We start from the raw sequence: 17632 nt of genomic DNA on the forward strand, positions 1-17632 counted from the left end.
AACTGTGGTTGGACAAGGGAACTGGAATTGCAACATAAATTAATATAAAATTTAACCAGTACAGTTAGGGAAAAGTTGGGGAACAGGGGGTGGGCGTGTGGTCAAAGGTTTACACTGAACTGCAGAACTGTAGACAAGGCAGACAATTTGCCTTTTTTCAGATTACAGATTAAAAGTTAATATTTACTGATTTGTACTGAGTGCTAGCTACTTCTCCAAGTACCTTTCTGCAGATTTTCGTTTTTGGGTCTCTACCATCTGGCATGCGGGACTTGAATATTAGGTAAGATACCTGCACACTTCTTCTTTTTGCTCCAATTTAAGAATATAACCTTTTCTCTTTAGTTTTGGGGTGGGTTGATATAGTAACAACAACCAGAAGAGTCCAGACTAGCCTAAACTCGTCAGAGTTTGGAAGCTAAGCCGGGTTACTGCTTGGATGGGAGACAACCAAGGAAGCCCAGGGTTGCTATGCAGAGGCAGGCAATGGCAAACCACCTCTGCTCATTTCCTGCCTTGAAAACCCCATGAGGGGTTGCCGTAAATTAGTTGTGATTTGATGGAATTCAACTATTACTACTGTATAATAATGTCCTGATTTGTTTCTCAACTAGGGCTGAAATTATAAAGATAAAATGATCTAATGATCCAAAACAAAACATGGGTGCCATTGGACATCTGTCCTTATTTAATGAGGTTTTTAAGGTGCTTTATCCTACTTTATTGTATTATATGTTTATATGCTTTGTGAGCTGCTCTGAGCCTGGCTAGGGAGAGCGGGGTCAAAATTTGATATAATAAATAAATAAAATAAAGTCACAAAAGCAACGGGATTTAACATCCCCATGACGCCATGTAACAAAGCCGGTTGTGCCACGGGCCCAAGCAGAAGGAGAAGAGGGTGGCCGTTACTCATCACAGCCACATGGAGTTAGTGTGGTGTGGCGGTTAAGAGGGGCGGGGCTCTAATCCGGAGAACTGGGTTCGATTCCCCACTCCTCCACAAGAAGCCTGCTGGGTGACCACGGGCCGGTCACAATTCTCTCTAACCTCTCTCAGCCCGCGGGGAGGCAGGCACTGGCAAACCACCTCCCGGTGTCCCTTGCCTTGAAAACCCTACGGGGTGGCCATAAGTCAGCTGTAACTTGTCAAAACACCTACACCCACATAAAGATGCACCATGTATCTTTTGGAGCACGTTCATGGACAGGCGGCTTTCACTCATGCTAACTCTGCCCATATGGTGAACCGGGGGGGGGGGGGGCATGAACAAGCTGAGAGAGCCAGCGTGGTGTAGTGGTTACGACTGGTGGTTTGGAGCGGCGGGCTCTGATCTGGAGAACCGGGTTTGATTTCCCCTTCCTCCACATGAGCGGTGGATGCTAATCTGGTGAACTGGGTTGGCTTCCCCACTCCTACATGAAGCCAGCTGGGTGAGTAACATCAGCCCCACCTACCCGGGGAGGAGAAGGTGATTATAAGCTGGTTTGAGCCTTCCTTAAGCGGTAGAGAAAGTCAGCATATAAAAAAACAACTCTCCTTTTTCTTTTTCCTCTTCAGGAGATTATATTCTAGGGTCAGAATTCCTACCTTTGGTTGACTGGATAAATAAAATGTTTGAACTAGCAGAAATGGCTAAACTTACTGCTTTAGTAAATCAAAAAGACAATGAAGAATATGTGAGAGAATGGGAGGCATGGATAACATATTGTGAAAACGAATTAAATATGGGAAATGTTAAAGGCTATGACTTAATCTAATTCAATTGATTAATGTTGAAAGGATGAAGTATTTAATAATTAAAGTATATAGGATGATAATATGTAGTTTATCGAAATGGTACAATGAATTATAATGAATTAGAAAACAAATACAGAGGGGATTATATAGATATTAATATGATAGAGGAGGGGAGAGGGGAAGTCAGAAAAAGTCAATACTGATTAGACTGATTAGTTTGAAACTGTTTTATTTTATGTAACTTTGAAGATGACAATATTGAAATTGTATGTGACTTAATAAGAAAATTTAAAAAATGTATATATATAAAAAAAGAATTCCTACCTTTGGGAAGCTACCGACTGAAATCCAGTGGAACAAGCTGAATGAAATTACTTTCCAGCTACCCAAGACATCAGAGTTTGGTTTCGAAGCAGAAGAGGGAAGGGAGCTTTCCGTCCTGTCTTCCTCTGAAAGGCCAAATAAGCCACCATGGGTAGTATGAAGCTTCTCACCAGACTGCCGGTCCTCGGGTCTTTCGGTGCCTCCGGGGTGCCTTACAGAACCAGGAGTTGCAGCGGAGTGGCGTCTGCAGGTTTCACAGATTACGCCTTCCTCAGGGACGCGCCTGAGCATTTTAATTTCGCGAGTGACGTGCTGGATGAATGGAGCCAAAAAGAAAAGGTATGCTGGGTTGTTTCCGCTGGTCTTCATGAAAGGTGTGACAAAACCGAACCAACGGGCTGACCAGAACCAGCGGGTTGAAATTAAATCAAGAGTTTTCGTCCAGACATCAGGAAGAATTTTCTAACAGTTGGAGCAGTTCCTCAGTGGAACAGGCTTCCTCGGGAGGTGGTGGGCTCTCCTTCCCTGGAGGTTTTGAAGCAGAGGCTAGATGGCCATCTGTCAGCAATGCTGATTCTATGACCTTAGGCAGTTCATGAGAGGGAGGGCATCTTGGCCATCTTCTGGGCACTGGAGGAGTGCGGGGGGAGGTAGTTGTGAATTTCCTGCATTGTGCAGGGGGTTGGACTAGATGACCCTGGTGGTCCCTTCAACTCTCTATGATTCTATGATTCTATTAACAGCGATATTGTTTTGGGGATTGGCTATGGACCAAGGTGACTACTTACGTTCTTTGTCTACTTCGGAGATACCTGAATTTCACTGTTAAAGGCAGGCATTTTTCTCACTTCAGGGAAAAGAACTTGGGTAATACTACCCCAATTTCGCTTCTGTTAACTCTTTAATTTCAGTTGATGGGCTATTTAAGGTAGGTCAGGCTGAGAGAGGGACGGGACCAAAGTCACCCAGTTTGCTTCCAGGCTGAGCAGGGATGTGAACTTGGGCTTCTCGCAACACTTAACTTTATTTATTTGCTTCATTTATATCCCGTCTTTTTCCCAAAGGGGACTCGAGGTGGCTGATGTCGTTCTCCTCGCCTCTGTCCCTGTGAGGTATGTTAGACTGAGAGTCTGTGAGTGGCCCAAGGACACCCTGTCCTTGAGTCCCACCACCCTAATTTCTCTAGGCCTTTCAGAGTTAAGACCCTACAGCAAGACCAGGCATGGGAACAGTCTGATAACATCAGAGAAGATTTCTTCATTGTGTCCTACATCCCTTTCCTTTAAATACATGAAGCTGACTTATACTGAATCAGACACTTGGTCCATCCAAGTCAGTACTGCCTACTCAGACTGGCAGCAGCTCTCCAGGGTCTCAGGCAGGGGTCTTTCACATCACCTACTTGCCTAGTATGGGCCCCGTGGCACAGAGTGGTAAGCTGCAGTACTGCAGTCCAAGCTCTGCTCACAACCTGAGTTCGATCCCGATGGAAGTTGGTTTTAGGTAGCCAGCTCAAGGTTGACTCAGCCTTCCATCCTTCTGAGGTCGGTCAAATGAGTACCCAGCTTGCTGGGAGTGAAGGGAAGACGACTGGGGAAGGCACTGGCAAATCACCCCATAAAAGTCTGCCTAGAAAACGTCGGGATGTGATGCCACCCCATGGGTCAGGAATGACCCGGTGCTTGCACAGGGGACGTTTACCTTTTTTACTTGCCTAGTCCCCTTAACTGGAGATGCCGGGGATTGGACCTGGGACCCTTCTGCATGCCAAGCAGATGCTCTACCACTGAGTCAGACTCCCCATAATGTGCGTCCGACAGGATGGAAAGAGACCTTCCAAGCCGGCGCTGTGGTGGATAAGTGGCAAAGGAGAGGAGGTGCGGTGGAGCTTCGAGGAGCTGGGAGTCTTATCCAGGAAAGCCGCCAACGTGCTCTCCGGCCCTTGCGACCTGCACAAAGGAGACAGGGTCATTGTCATCCTGCCACGGACACCGGAGTGGTGGATCGTAACCGTGGGCTGCATGAGAGCAGGTCAGCACCTTTCCTTTCCTTTATCCCTTCGAAGCTCCTTGATCCATTGATCTTGAGCAGCGTAAATCTAATGTTTGAGGGATAATAAGGACTGACAGCAATCTTGCCACTGACAACGTTGCCTTGGGATCTCTGTCCCTTAATAAAAAAAGGGATTATGTCAGACACAGAGGCTTTAGATTTATATGTTAAAAGGGGAGAGATATAACGTGATCTTAGTTCCTCATAGAAGCGGCATTCCAAGAGGGCGTGAGCTAATGAATCAATAGAGCCAGAAGAGCAAGGACAGGTCCTGTCTGGGTATGGTATGTTCCAAATCCTGCCCAGCATAACCATAGAGGGGTTGTCATTCAGTCTAGCTGAACAGAAGGCTCTAGAAAGACGAGGAGTTGTCAAATAGTAAGTATAAGCGGGCAAACCACGTGGTGGTGGTACTCCGAAGAACTGAGATGAACAAACGTGGCGAGCACGAAAAGTAGTGATGTTATAATCCAGCTCTTACAGGTCGGTACCAACACCACAAGCTCTGAATTAGGAGGGAGGACCGGTGGGACTGGGTTGCATCGGATCATGGCTTTCTTCCTTTTAATTACACTTTGCTTCGCTTCTAGGCATCGTCTTTCTTCCTGCCACAGTCCTGTTGACTGCGAAAGACGTTCTGTATAGGCTTCAAGCCTCCAAAGCCAAGAGTGTCGTCACGAATGATGCTTTGGCACCGCTGGTGGATTCCGTCGTGTCCGACTGCCACTTCCTGAAAAGCCGGATCCTGATCTCCGGAAGCAGGAGAGAAGGATGGCTGCATTTCCACGACCTGCTCAAGTGAATGTCGCTCCTGTCCCAAATGACATCTCGCTGTGGGGAGGGGAGGGGGGGAGAGGTCAAGAAAAAAAATACCTGGCAACTGTGCGTGCTGATAGCATGCACCAGTCATGAGGCTCGTGAAATGCATGTCTGTGATATTGTCTGAATAGGGTTAGCGCTCCTATTTTGCATGTGTGTACAGCTTGGTGTAGTGGTTAAGAGCAGTGGTTTGGAGCGGTAGACTCTAATCTGGAGAGCCATGTTTGATTCCCCACTCCTCCACGTGAGCGGCGGAGGCTAATCTGGTGAACCGGGTTGGTTTCCCCACTCCTGCACGTGAAGCCAGCTGGGTGACCTTGGGCTAGTCACCCATCTCTTAGAGCTCTCTCATCCCCACCTACCTCACAGGGTGTCTGTTGTGGGGAAGGGCAGGGAAGGTGATTGTAAGTTGGTTTGATTCTTCCTTAAGTGGTAGAGGAAGTCGGCATATAAAAACCAACTCTCCTTCTTCTTCTTTTCTACTTTAAAGAGCCGCGTCTGACAAGCATCAGCCTGTCAAAACAAGGGGCCGGGACCCGATGACCATCTATTTCACCAGTGGCACCACAGGCTATCCCAAAATGGTGGAGCACTCCTGTTGCAGTCTCGGACTGGGACTGGCAGTTGCCGGAAGGTATCGCTTTCCGTTTCCGGAGAGGGGAAGGCCCGGGTAGGGCCGTTGCAGTCCCTTCAAGACCAAAGGATCGATGGTGGCGTGAGATTTGGTGGGCTGGACGCCGCTTTGTCTGATGCTCTGGTCCTTAGATACAGCACAAAACAGGGGCCAGCTATGTTCTGGACCTGGCTACTCAACTGCATGGCTATCGAGGAGCACGCTCAATTGCCTAATCCAGAACCATCCTTGAGTGAAAATTGTGACTGAAAGCTCAAGAGATAGAGAGGAGCGTTTGCAGATATTGGGGTGGGGTGGGGATCCGGTGTGGTGTAGTGGTTAAGAGCAGTGGTTTGGAGCAGTGGACTTCAATCTGGAGAACCAGGTTTGATTCCCCGCTCCTCCACATGAGCGGTGGAGGCTAATCTGGTGAACTGGGTTGGTTTCCCCACTCCTCCACACGAAGCCAGCTGGGTGACCTTGGGCAAGTCACAGATCTGTTAGAGCTCTCTCAGCCCCACCTACCTCACAGGGTGTCTGTTGTGGGGAGGGGAAGGCGATTGTAAGCCGGTTTGAGTCTCCCTTAAGTGGTAGAGAAAGTCGAAACCTCCTCCTCCTCCTCTTCTTCTTCCTCTTCTTCCTCCTCCTCTTCCTCCTCCTCTTCTTCTTACTCCTCCTCTTCCTCCTCTTCCTCTTCCTCCTCCAAACTATGGCCCACCAGTGTAGGGAGCCTTCTCATCCAGAATACAAAAGTTTGTTTGTTTTTAATTAGACTGAATTAGGGGTTGTGAAGGGCTCAGGTCAGCTCCCTGACCCCAATGGAACATCCAGAAGTAAACATGGACATGAAAGGAGAGATTAGCCCCCTTTACAGGTCCGAGGCCCTGACCTGGATGGCCAGGTTGCCCAGACCTCGTCAGAACACAGGAGCCGAGCAGGGTCGACCCTGGCTAGCATTTGGATGAAAGAAAACCAAGGAACACCAGGGTCACTATGCAGAGGAAAGCAACGGCAAACCACCTTTGTCAGTCTCTGGCCTTGAAAACCCTACAGGGTCACCCTAAGTCGGCTGCGACTTGACGGCGCTTTATGCACACACGGGATGGCCCCGGCGAGCCCAGTCTTGCCCCATCTCAGAAGCTGAGCAGCATCGGCCACAGTTAGTACTTAAGACGGGAGACCACCGAGGACAACTGGGGTCGCTATGCAGAGGCAGGCCATGGCAAACCACCCCTTGAAAACCCTACGTGGTCACCACGAGTGACAGCTGCGACTTCATGGCACTTTCCACCACCACCAGACCCCAAGCCTACCTGGCCCACCAATTGCTTAATGTCAAATTGGCCCTTGGGTCAACAAGTTTGGACGTCCCTTTCATAGAAGCTGTCTTCCCACATGAACTGCAGCTCAGTAAAATCACCTGACTGCTGTCAATTATTGATTCAGCTATTGTCACTCCGATGCAAGTTAAGTTGAGAGCCAGCGAGGTATAGTGGATAAGAGCAGAGGTTTGGAGCAGTGGAGTCTGATCTGGAGAACCGGGTTCGATTCCCCACTCCTTCACATGAGCGGTGGACGCTAATCTGGTGAACTGGGTTGGTTTCCCCACTCCTACACATGAAGCCAGCTGGGGGACCTTGGGCTAGTCACAGCTCTCTCAGCCCCACCTACCTCACAGGGTGTCTGTTGTGGGGAGGGGAAGGGAAGGTGATTGTAAGCCGGTTTGATTCTCCCTTAAGTGGCAGAGAAAGCCGGCACATAAAAAACGAACTCTCCTCCTCTCTTCTTCTTAAAAAACCTGCTAACAAAACTCATTGTTTTTGCTTCCTTATCAACAGGGACTGGATGGGACTGGATCCTGAGGGGATGATGTGGGGTCTGTCCGATACCGGCTGGGTAAAGTTTGTGTTTGGCAGCGTGTTCGCCTCTTGGACTCAGGGGTCCTGTGTCTTTGCTCACGGCAAGATGCAGTTTGAGCCAACCACGGTTCTAAATGTAAGGACGCCCTCACCTCCTCGGTTTGGTATCAAGCGGTCAAACGGCAAAACACAGGCTTGGACCTTTAGCACCCCGTTTTCCACTTGCAGAAGGGGAGCGGCACTGTCAGCAGACATGCACCCACAGGAGCCCCCACCCTTTCACTTCTCTGATATTCGTGAAGTGTCCACTGACCCAAAGGGCCACAATTTCAGAGGGCATAGGAGAATGTCGGAGGAAAGAGGTGGGAAAAGTGCCTCATTATGTTAGGGTCCCGCTATTACAGCTGATCTCCAGGCGACAGAGATCAGTTCCCCTGGAGAAAATGGCTGCTTTGAAAGGTGGACTCTATGACATTGTACCCACTGAAGTCCCTCCCCTCCCCAAACCCCACCCACCTCAGGCTCCACACACATACACAAAAAAATCTCCAGGTATTTCCCAGTCCGGAGCTGGCAACCCTACCTTATGTACACACCTCCACTCGAATTGCATTACAGCCAAACCAAATTATTAGACACTCATCGCATTTAGACACACAATTCAGTTTAGTGGGTGTTGTCTTAAGATGTCCTGGTACTGGGATTTAGGAAAGACGCATGCCCCTTTCTAGATGTGGGAACTTCAAGCGTGAAGTCAAACGTGCGCACTCCAAAGCAGCTCACAAAAAAGATTCCATCAACAAAACAGTTATTAAAGCCGACTGCTGAAACTAGTCAGATCATCGAGAGTATCAACATTTTTTTAAAATCCAGAATGACACAAATGTACTGATAATAAAAAACAGGAGTACCAGCCCAATATGTCTGTTCCACCTGACAGCGGTTTACCAACTGCAATTTGACAACCACGGTGCAGATTAAGATATTGCAACAACCCCAAGGTGTGGAAACCCCTGTACTTTTTCAGCCCTGGCCCCTGCCTAGTAGACTAGCTTCTCTAGTGAGACCAGGCCCTGCGGGACCTTGGAGCTATTCCACCTGGCCTATGGTTGAGGCCAGCTACGGTTCCCTTATATATAAACGCCGGCCTCCCCTAACCTCCACTGCGATTACTTTCCCCCCTATATCCAGCTTGGGATCCTAGCCATCTGCTTGCCTGGATATAGCTGTATGTTATACCTCAGAGGCACCTTAGATAATTTAGGACATTTCTGTTTTGTATGACTGTTTTATAGGGCTATTTTAAATATTGTTTGAAGGGTTTTAAAGGCTTTTATCTATTTAATTGGGATGTTATACCCCTTTGTAAGCAGCTCTGAGCCCGGCTTTGGGCAGGGAGAGAGGGGTAGAAAGTTGGAAAACATGAATGAATGAATGAATAAACACACACTGCTAGATTTAAGGCCAGCCCAATCCAGACTCTTCTTTCAGAGGAAATTTGGCATGCCATAAATATGCAATTGCTTGCCATGAACTCTATGCAGTTTGCAGAAAAGGTGAAAATCAAAGTAGTAAAAAGCGAGACCTCTTGAATCATACCGTTTATCAAGCTTTTTCTGTCATTCCCAGACTCTTGCCCATTATCCTGTAACAACCTTCTGTGGCACGCCGACTATTTTTCGCATGCTTCTGCAGCACAACGTGAGCAGGTAGGCATCGTGTGGTAAGAGAACCAAAATAAGACACGCAGCAACGGAAGCCCCGGGGCAATCCTTATTTATGTATTATCCCATCTTTCTGCTCCAAAATAAGTGCCCTCCAAAGCAGCTCACAAAAAAAATTGCATCAACAAAACAGTTATTAATAGGGTTGCCAACCTCCAGGTACTGATTAAATAACACGTATGCTGATATAACGTAGTTGAGAGAACCCACAGCACCAGCTCAATATTTATCCAAAAATTAATAAAAATCAATTCAATTTCAAGTCTCGTATTATTAATATATATCAGAATAAATCACTGAATACATGTAGATAACAACACCACAATATGAAAGGTAAGCAAACAAAAATTGGTTGTTTCACCACAAAATAATCAATCAAGGGTCATGAAATGCACTGGGTGGTAGAAAGTTCACCAGGTTCAAAAAATGAAAGTCCAAACGACTGTTGAAAATCACAGATTTCTATACAAGGTATAAAGTTCATTCTTGTATTCCAAGGAAAATCATTTTTCTTGGAATACAAGAATGAACTTTATACCTTGTATAGAAATCTGTGATTTTCAACAGTCGTTTGGACTTTCATTTTTTGAACCTGGTGAACTTTCTACCACCCAGTGCATTTCATGACCCTTGATTATTTTGTGATGAAACAACCAATTTTTGTTTGCTTACCTTTCATATTGTGGTGTTGTTATCTACATGTATTCAGTGATTTATTCTGATATATATTAATAATACGAGACTTGAAATTGAATTGATTTTTATTAATTTTTGGATAAATATTGAGCTGGTGCTGTGGGTTCTTTCAACCTCCAGGTACTAGCTGGAGATCTCCCACTATTAAAACTGATCTCCAGCCGACAGAGATCAGTTCCCCTGGAGAAAAGGGCCGCTTTGGCCATTGGACACTAGGGCATTGAAGTCCCTCCCCTCCCCAAACCCCTTCCTCCTCAGGCTCCACCCCAAAAACCTCCTGCCTGTGGCAAAGAGAGAACCTGGAACCCAAGTTATTAAAGCCAACAACTGAAACAGCAGATTTGTCAATAGCATTTAGCAAACATCAGATTTGTCAATAGCAACTATTTAGACAACTCTCTATAAAAGCAAAGGCAAAACTTCAACGAATGCAAACAAACAACAAAACGCTTACCTTATTCCAGCTCCTCTTTGGGACCTGGCTTCTGTCCCTTCAGTGGATGACGGCAAACTGTGCCCGAAGGAAGTCCATCGCTTGCTGGCTTGGTGCATACCTGAAATAAAGCATATTTATTGAAAAGGCAGTAAGAGGCAGCAGAATAACTGCATAGACTAGTGCAGGGGTCCCCAACCTTTTTGAGCCTGCGTCCACATTTGCAATTCTGACAGCTCCCCCGGAGAAAATGGCTGCTTTGGAAGGCGGACTCTATGGTATTATGCACCCCAGAAGTCCCTCCCCACCTCAAACTCTGCCCTCCTCAGGTTCCACCCCCCCCCAAACTCCAGGGATTTCCTAGCCCAGAGCTGGCAACTCTATTTACCATAGATAGATGGATAGGGTTGCCTGGTCCCTCTTCAACACCGGCGGGAGGTTTTGGGGGTGGAGCCTGAGGAGGGCGGGGTTTGGGGAGGGGAAGGGCTTCAAGGCCATAGAGTCCAATGGCCAAGGCGGCCGTTTTCTCCAGGGGAACTGATCTCTATCGGCTGGAGACCAGTTGCAATAGCAGGAGATCTCCAGCTAGTACCTGGAGGTTGGCAACCTTATAGATGGATGTTTTTCCCCCTGTGTGTTTATTCAGCTACCACTTCAAGAGTCTGAAGTTCTGTCTAAGTGGTGGGGAGCCAATGAACCCTGAAACGATGGAAGAGTGGAAGGCCCAGACAGGACTGGACATCCAGGAAGGCTACGGGCAGACGGAGACTGTACGTTGACACACACAAATGTTTGCACATTGAGGGCTGCAAAATATCACAGGCGGGCCGGACAGATAATAAACTAAGCAATTCCCCCTCCCTATAGTGCGGTGGCGTAAAATGATTGTAGCGCTCTGGAACAATGTGAGGACATTCTCGCCTAGACCCTAAATCCTAGGGGTACGGTATTTGTTCCCCGCCTCATGCTGTAGGGAAGAATTTGAGAAGATCCATTTGTGATTTTTCCAATGTCCCACCTAGTTTGGTATCCGATTACCCTGTTTGTTATGTTCATGCAAAAATCCAGTTTGGAAGATCTACACCACAAGAGCAGAAGCATTTATTAGACTTGTTGGCAGACATATTAGAAGCAGCATGCATCACATGACACATTAATACCCATGAAGCTGCCGTATACTGAACCAGATCCTTGGTCCATCAAAGTCAGTATTGTCTACTCAGACCAGCAGCGGCTCTCCAGGGTCTCAGGCAGAAGTCTTTCACGTCACCTACTTGCCTAGTCCCCTTAACTGGAGATGCTGGGGATTGAACCAGGGACCTTGTGCATGCCAAGCAGTTGCTCTACCACTGAGCCACAGCCCCTCTATCGGGCTGCACACTAGGGTTGCTAACCTCCAGTTGTGGCCTGGAGATCTCCCAGAATTAGAACTGATCTCCAGGCTGCAGAGATCAGTTGCCCAGGATAAAATGCCGGCTTTGGTGTGGGTGGACTAGACTGCATCCCGTCCCTGCTGAGTCTTTTCTTCCTATCTAAACTCTGACTCCCCACACTCCCAAATCTCCAGGAGTTGGCAACCCTGCTGCACACGCCTGCCCTTTATTTTCACAGACCATGCTATGTGCAACATTGACTGGGATGAAAGTCAAACCAGGTTTCATGGGAAAGCCAAGCCCTCCTTTCGATGTCCAGGTTGGTATTTTTAAAACCAGGGGAACACCTATGATCAGATCACCTTACACTTTACTACATGTCAAGTCAAGTTTATTAATACGGTCAACTGACCAATCACAACTTAACTACATGTGTTAACATATAGTCCACACATGAACACATGAAGCTGCCTTATACTGAATCAGATCCTTGGTCCATCAAAGTCAGTATTGTCTACTCTGATAGGCATTGGCTCTCCAGGGTCTCAGGCGAAGGTATTTCACATCGCCTACTTGCCTGGTCCCTTTAACTGGAGATGCCAGGGATTGAACCTGGGGCCTTCTGCATGCCAAGCAGATGCTTTGCCACTGAGCCACGACCTCTTTCCAAGGCTCTCCGGGGTCTCAGGCTGAGGCCTTTCACATCGCCTACTTGCCTGGTCCCTTTAACTGGAGATGCCAGGGATTGAACCTGGGACCGTCTGCATGCCAAGCAGATGCTCTACCACTGGGCCACAGCCCCTCCCCAAGGTGTAGTAAGGTGTAAGGTGAAATGGTATGGCTGCCCTTCCAATTAACCCACAAACCCTCTACCAAAGGGAGTGGAAGAAACTCCTTGAATGTCCGACTGACAACTCTCCTTCTTTCTAGATAATCGACGAACACGGGAATCGCCTGCCTTCTGGGGAAGAAGGAGACATTGCAGTCAGGATCAAACCTAACAGGCCCTTGGGTCTCTTCACCGGCTATGTGGTAAGAAAGAAGCAGGCTTCAAGAAACAATCATATCTGGAAAGGGGGGCATGCAAGTCAACCATGGAGTGATCGAGTAAAAAGCTCACGAGTTTGGGAAGATCAGTCTGCGAGAAGCCATTTCATTGTTTTTCAGGATGACCCAGAGAAAACAGCCTCGACAGAACATGGAGACTTCTACATTACTGGAGACAGAGGACTGGCAGACGAAGAGGGATATATCCGGTTTATTGCCCGGGCTGACGACATTATCTTATCTTCTGGGTATGCTGCTTTTTGGTCATCAAATCACATGAACACATGAAGCTGCCTTATGCTGAATCAGACCATGGGTCCATCAAAGTAAGCATTGTCTACTCAGACCGACAGCGGCTCTCCAGGGTCTCAAGCAGAGGTCTTTCCCATTACCTGCTTGCCTAGTCCCTTTAACTGAAGATGCCAGGGATTGAACCTGGGACCTTCTGCATGCCAAGCAGAGGCTCTACCACTGAGCCACGGCCCCTCCCCAAAACACAAGGTAGTAGGTGAACACACATGAACACATGAAGCTGCCTTATACTGAATCAGACTCTTGGTCCATCAAAGTCAGTATTGTCAGACGGGCAGCAGCTCTCCAGGGTTTCAGTCGGGGGTCTTTCACATCACCTACTTGCTTGGTCCCTTTAACTGAAGATGCCGGGGATTGAACCTGGGACCTTCTGCATGCCAAGCAGATGCTCTACCACTGAGCCACAGCCTTTAATCATATCAGTCATGCAAGACTTTGCTTCCAGGCGATCGTTGGCCAAGATCAAAACTTTCCCTTTAAAAATCAGGTATCGCATTGGACCATTCGAAGTGGAAAACGCCCTGGCAGAGCACCCAGCCGTGGGAGACTCAGCTGTCGTCAGCAGTCCGGACCCCATCAGAGGAGAGGTAACATGGCCGATGCGATGCTCGGAAAAGCGGAAGGCAGCAGGGAAACAGGCAGACCCAACGTGAGATGGATCGACCCAGTCAAGGAAGCCTCGGCCCTCAGCTGGCAAGACCTGAACAAGGCTGTTGACGCTGTGGACTTTGTGGGGGACATTGATCTGTAGGGTCACCATGAGTCGGAAGCAACTTGACGGCACTTTACACGCACACAACATGACCAATAGGAACGCCAGTGCCAGAATAGTGAATAGGACACCATCACCAAGCTTGTTCTGTGTCCCCCCACCCCAGCTACAGACGGGAAGCAGCTGATCAGGGAAATGCATTTCACAGTTGGCAAACCCTCTTGTCGGGATGTGGAATGGTATCATACAGCCGAGTCTCATCAGATCTTACGAGATCTGACGAGCTGGGTCGGTACTTGGAAGGGAGACCACCAAGGAAGACTCTGCAGAGGAAGGCAATGGCAAACCACCTCTGCTTAATCCCTTGCCTTGAAAGGCCCTCAATGGGGGTCGCCATAAGTTGGCTGCGACTTGATGGCACTTTATGCGCATACACATACCTTCCGGGATCCTGGACCCAAGCAGTATCAGGCTTTAAGCTTAGTGGTACCTACTTATCAATCACATTTTCCTTCTTCCAGTTAGTTCAGGACAGTATCTGTGGTTCTTCCTTCCTCCAGTCTGCCCTCGCAACAAGCCTGTGAGGAAGGTTCAGCTCCATAAATGAATATTGCTAATGTCTAAATAATTGCTAATAAATTGCCAATGGACTAATCCCAAGGGCAGATAGCAAAAGAATCACAACCAGAGTAAACGGGGAGGAAAACTGATTTTTATAGTGTGATAGAGAAAACAATGCTCAAGATCACATACAACCTTGGTTCTTTATCCTCCATTTTGTAGCGGTAGAAATATACTCTTATTAAGAACGAAAAGAAGCACAGATTTCAATGTTACTAATGGATCTTCCGCTTGATTTGGTTCCAGGTAGTGAAGGCGTTCATCGTCCTGTCTCCTGCCTATCAGTCACACGATAAAGAGAAATTAATTCTGGAACTGCAGGAGCACGTCCGAAAAGTTACCGCTCCATACAAATACCCTCGGAAGGCAAGTACAGCACCACTGGTTCTCAGTAGCACGCTGCCAGGGTTGTTGGGCTGGAGGCGGGGCGTGCTCCGTTTGCTGCAGCGGCACACAGAAGCGACTTTTGGAAGCAAAAAGGAAACTGGAACAGAGTAGGAGAAACCTGCCCTCCCCTACTAAAAGCACAGGAGCCTTGCCCGGGGGAAAAGAAGAAACAGTTGGCAATCTTCTTTCATTTCAGCCTCGTCTTAAAGGTCTTTTATGCAAGGTTGTTTCATTCACGGTCACCCCTCCAATGACTTCGGGACATTGTGCTGATTATGCATGCCGTTTCTGACCGTCAGAGGTCTCCTCGCTCTCCCCGAGTTTCCCTGCGTCTCGCCCACGTTTTCAAATTCGAGATAAAACGAGTCTCTGAAAACACGGGATAAACGCAGGGAAAGGCAGAGGGAGAGCGAGGCGACCTCTGACAGTTGGAAATGTAATGCATAATCAACACAAAGACCCAAAATCGTCTGAGGGTTGACTGCGAGGGAAACGGCCATGCATAAAAGACCAAAGACACCTCTAGCCATCACAAACAATTTTTTTTCAAGAATTCACAACTGATGACTGCGACTGCAAATCCAAGTTAATGTGCTCAGATTCTCTCCTTTTTTCCTTTCTCTTTTTTCAAATTAGATAGAGTTTGTTCAACAACTACCCAAGACGATCACTGGCAAAACCCAAAGGAAGCTGCTGAGGAAGAAAGAGTGGGGAATGGCCTAAGTGAACTTCCCTTGTAAAAACGGAATGGAGCAGATATTGCTACGTCCCAGGGTCAGAGACCGCAATGAATTCAAACTACCCCAAGGTTTCTGCCGCTGGCAGATTTAAGATACTTGCTAGCATAAATGTACAAATGCATCTCCGACAAACAATCTGAAGCAAGCAAACCAAGAAACAGGACAGGTTTTTCTCTGCCACTTTGGTTGTCCCTACAGTTATTTTGAAGTTATCATTAACAAATCCGTTATCGGGGTGTGTGTGTAATAGAATATTCATTCTTTATTGACACTAGTCAATTACCATTTGCTAGAGCTGAGCATATGGGAACACATGATTTTCAGTCCTACCAGAGTTGCTCTCAGGCTGTGAGACAGGGCCCCCCACTCAATTGGGGGGAATAGGACACCTCAAAGCGAGGAACGTATCATTGCAGTGGTGGATAATTCCCAAAGCAAATGGGGCCTTCCTCACTTCCTCAGTCAAGATCTGCATTGGTTACATCCCCACAGCAGACCCTCACTGAACCCTCACTGCCCATCATCCCAACCTGATTTGGGGGAAAGGAGAGCTCAAGCTGTGCTTGAAAGAGAATTTCCTTTGAAAAGAGAAGCCCTTTTCTAACCCCCATGTTCTATTAGCGCTCCATCTGCAGGTCCCTTGTGGCAGCAGGTGACTGTGTGCAACAGCATGTGATAATTGCCATACCTACGGAACAATGGGGCACAGTTCAGGGAATAGGCTGTGTGTGTGTTAAGTGCCGTCAAGTCGCTTCCGACTCATGGTGACCCTATGAATGAGAGTCCTCCAAAATGTCCTGTCTTTGACAGCCTTGCTCAGATCTTGCAAACAGGGCTGTGGCTTCCTTTATTGAGTCAATCCATCTCTTGTTGGGTCTTCCTCTTTTCCTGCTGCCTTCAACTTTTCCTAGCATGACTGTCTTTTCTAGTGACTCTTGCCTTCTCATAATGTGACCAAAATATGATAGCCTCAGTTTAGTCATTTTAGCTTCTAGGGTCCGTTCAGTCTTAATTTGATCTAAAACCCACTGATTGGGGGGGGCAGTCCAGGGTATCCGTAACACTCTCCTCCAACACCACATTTCAAAGGAGTCTACTTTGTTCCTGTCAGGCTAGAAGGTGATATTTCCTTTAGATGACACACACTTAGGGGGTATTAGCAATATTTGCTTGCTTGGCAGGTGCAGAGGCAAAGCCTCTTGGAAATGAGCAGACCCCTAAAGACAAGAAGCAGAGAAAGAGAACCCCTGAACACCAAGGGGTTGAAGCCTACCAGGGGGTGTCATCTTGCCCAGTTTCTCTCCTCACTGAGTTCTTGCTTTCTGTCCATGCAGTTTCCCCAATACCCAGCAAAACCTTCCTCTTGAACCAGTGGAAAAGTTGGGAGGATCCAGCGCAACGTGCTTCATCTTCAGCCAACTAGCACTCCTAATGTCAAACTGCAAAGATGGCTCCAAACATTTTCTCCGCCCCTTCCCATTAGCCTGGAGAGTATCGTCTTTCAAATATTCCAGATATTCAATGAAATGAACAGCCTGGAGTAAGACTCCTTAGGATCACACTCGAAAAGAGCAAAAGTCCAGTAGCACCTTAAAGACTAACCAAATTTCTGGCAGGGTATGAGCTTTTTGCACTTTAAACACCTGAAAAACTACACATTAAAACTACCTGGGGGGAAAGGATGGAGCACGGCCGCCACCCCATGGTCACAACCGGCTACAGCATCCCTGCCGAATCTCCATGTTTAGGACTTTATTGAAATTTACTAAAAGAAAACTGGCTGGAGAACGGCTTCATGGGGATTACTGAAGAATGCGATTCAAGTGTGGCATAATATTAAGACAATCCTCAACCAGATGCATTTGGGTGGACATTCCAAACACAAGATTGGCAAGACAGGGATTTTGGTCAGAAGTTCAGTGGTATCCGTCGAGACCTAACCCAGAATTTGGGTTCCTTCTCTCGGCTTCAGAGCTGAGACTAGCAGCACAATCCAGGGTAGAGTTACTCCAGATTCACTGTTAACACTTAAAAGCAAAAACAAGACTTTAATACTACCAGAGGAAACACGGTGGAGCGCGACCGCCAGAATCGACTGGTCGCAATCGGCTACAGCAATCTTATAGAGTCCACATTTGGGGTGCCACTAAATTCATGAAAAGTACACCCGCTGGAGCGCC

The 17632-nt window shown here is 47.5% G+C and overlaps 1 protein-coding gene across 1 annotated transcript; it reads left to right on the forward strand.

Annotated features, from left to right (window-relative positions):
- The first annotated feature begins 2211 nt into the window (after nucleotides 1–2211).
- LOC130492820 (acyl-coenzyme A synthetase ACSM3, mitochondrial-like) lies at nucleotides 2212–15435 on the forward strand. The gene is made up of 13 exons (XM_056866605.1): nucleotides 2212–2403; nucleotides 3885–4095; nucleotides 4707–4914; nucleotides 5426–5569; nucleotides 7387–7543; nucleotides 9037–9116; nucleotides 10907–11030; nucleotides 11872–11952; nucleotides 12564–12665; nucleotides 12801–12928; nucleotides 13480–13579; nucleotides 14572–14691; nucleotides 15349–15435. Exons 1-13 carry the CDS (start codon nucleotides 2212–2214, stop codon nucleotides 15433–15435), a joined length of 1734 nt encoding a protein of 577 aa, XP_056722583.1.
- Nucleotides 15436–17632: the final 2197 nt, after the last annotated feature.

The sequence above is a fragment of the Euleptes europaea genome, chromosome 21 (assembly GCF_029931775.1).
Source record: "Euleptes europaea isolate rEulEur1 chromosome 21, rEulEur1.hap1, whole genome shotgun sequence".
Taxonomy (NCBI): domain Eukaryota; kingdom Metazoa; phylum Chordata; class Lepidosauria; order Squamata; family Sphaerodactylidae; genus Euleptes; species Euleptes europaea.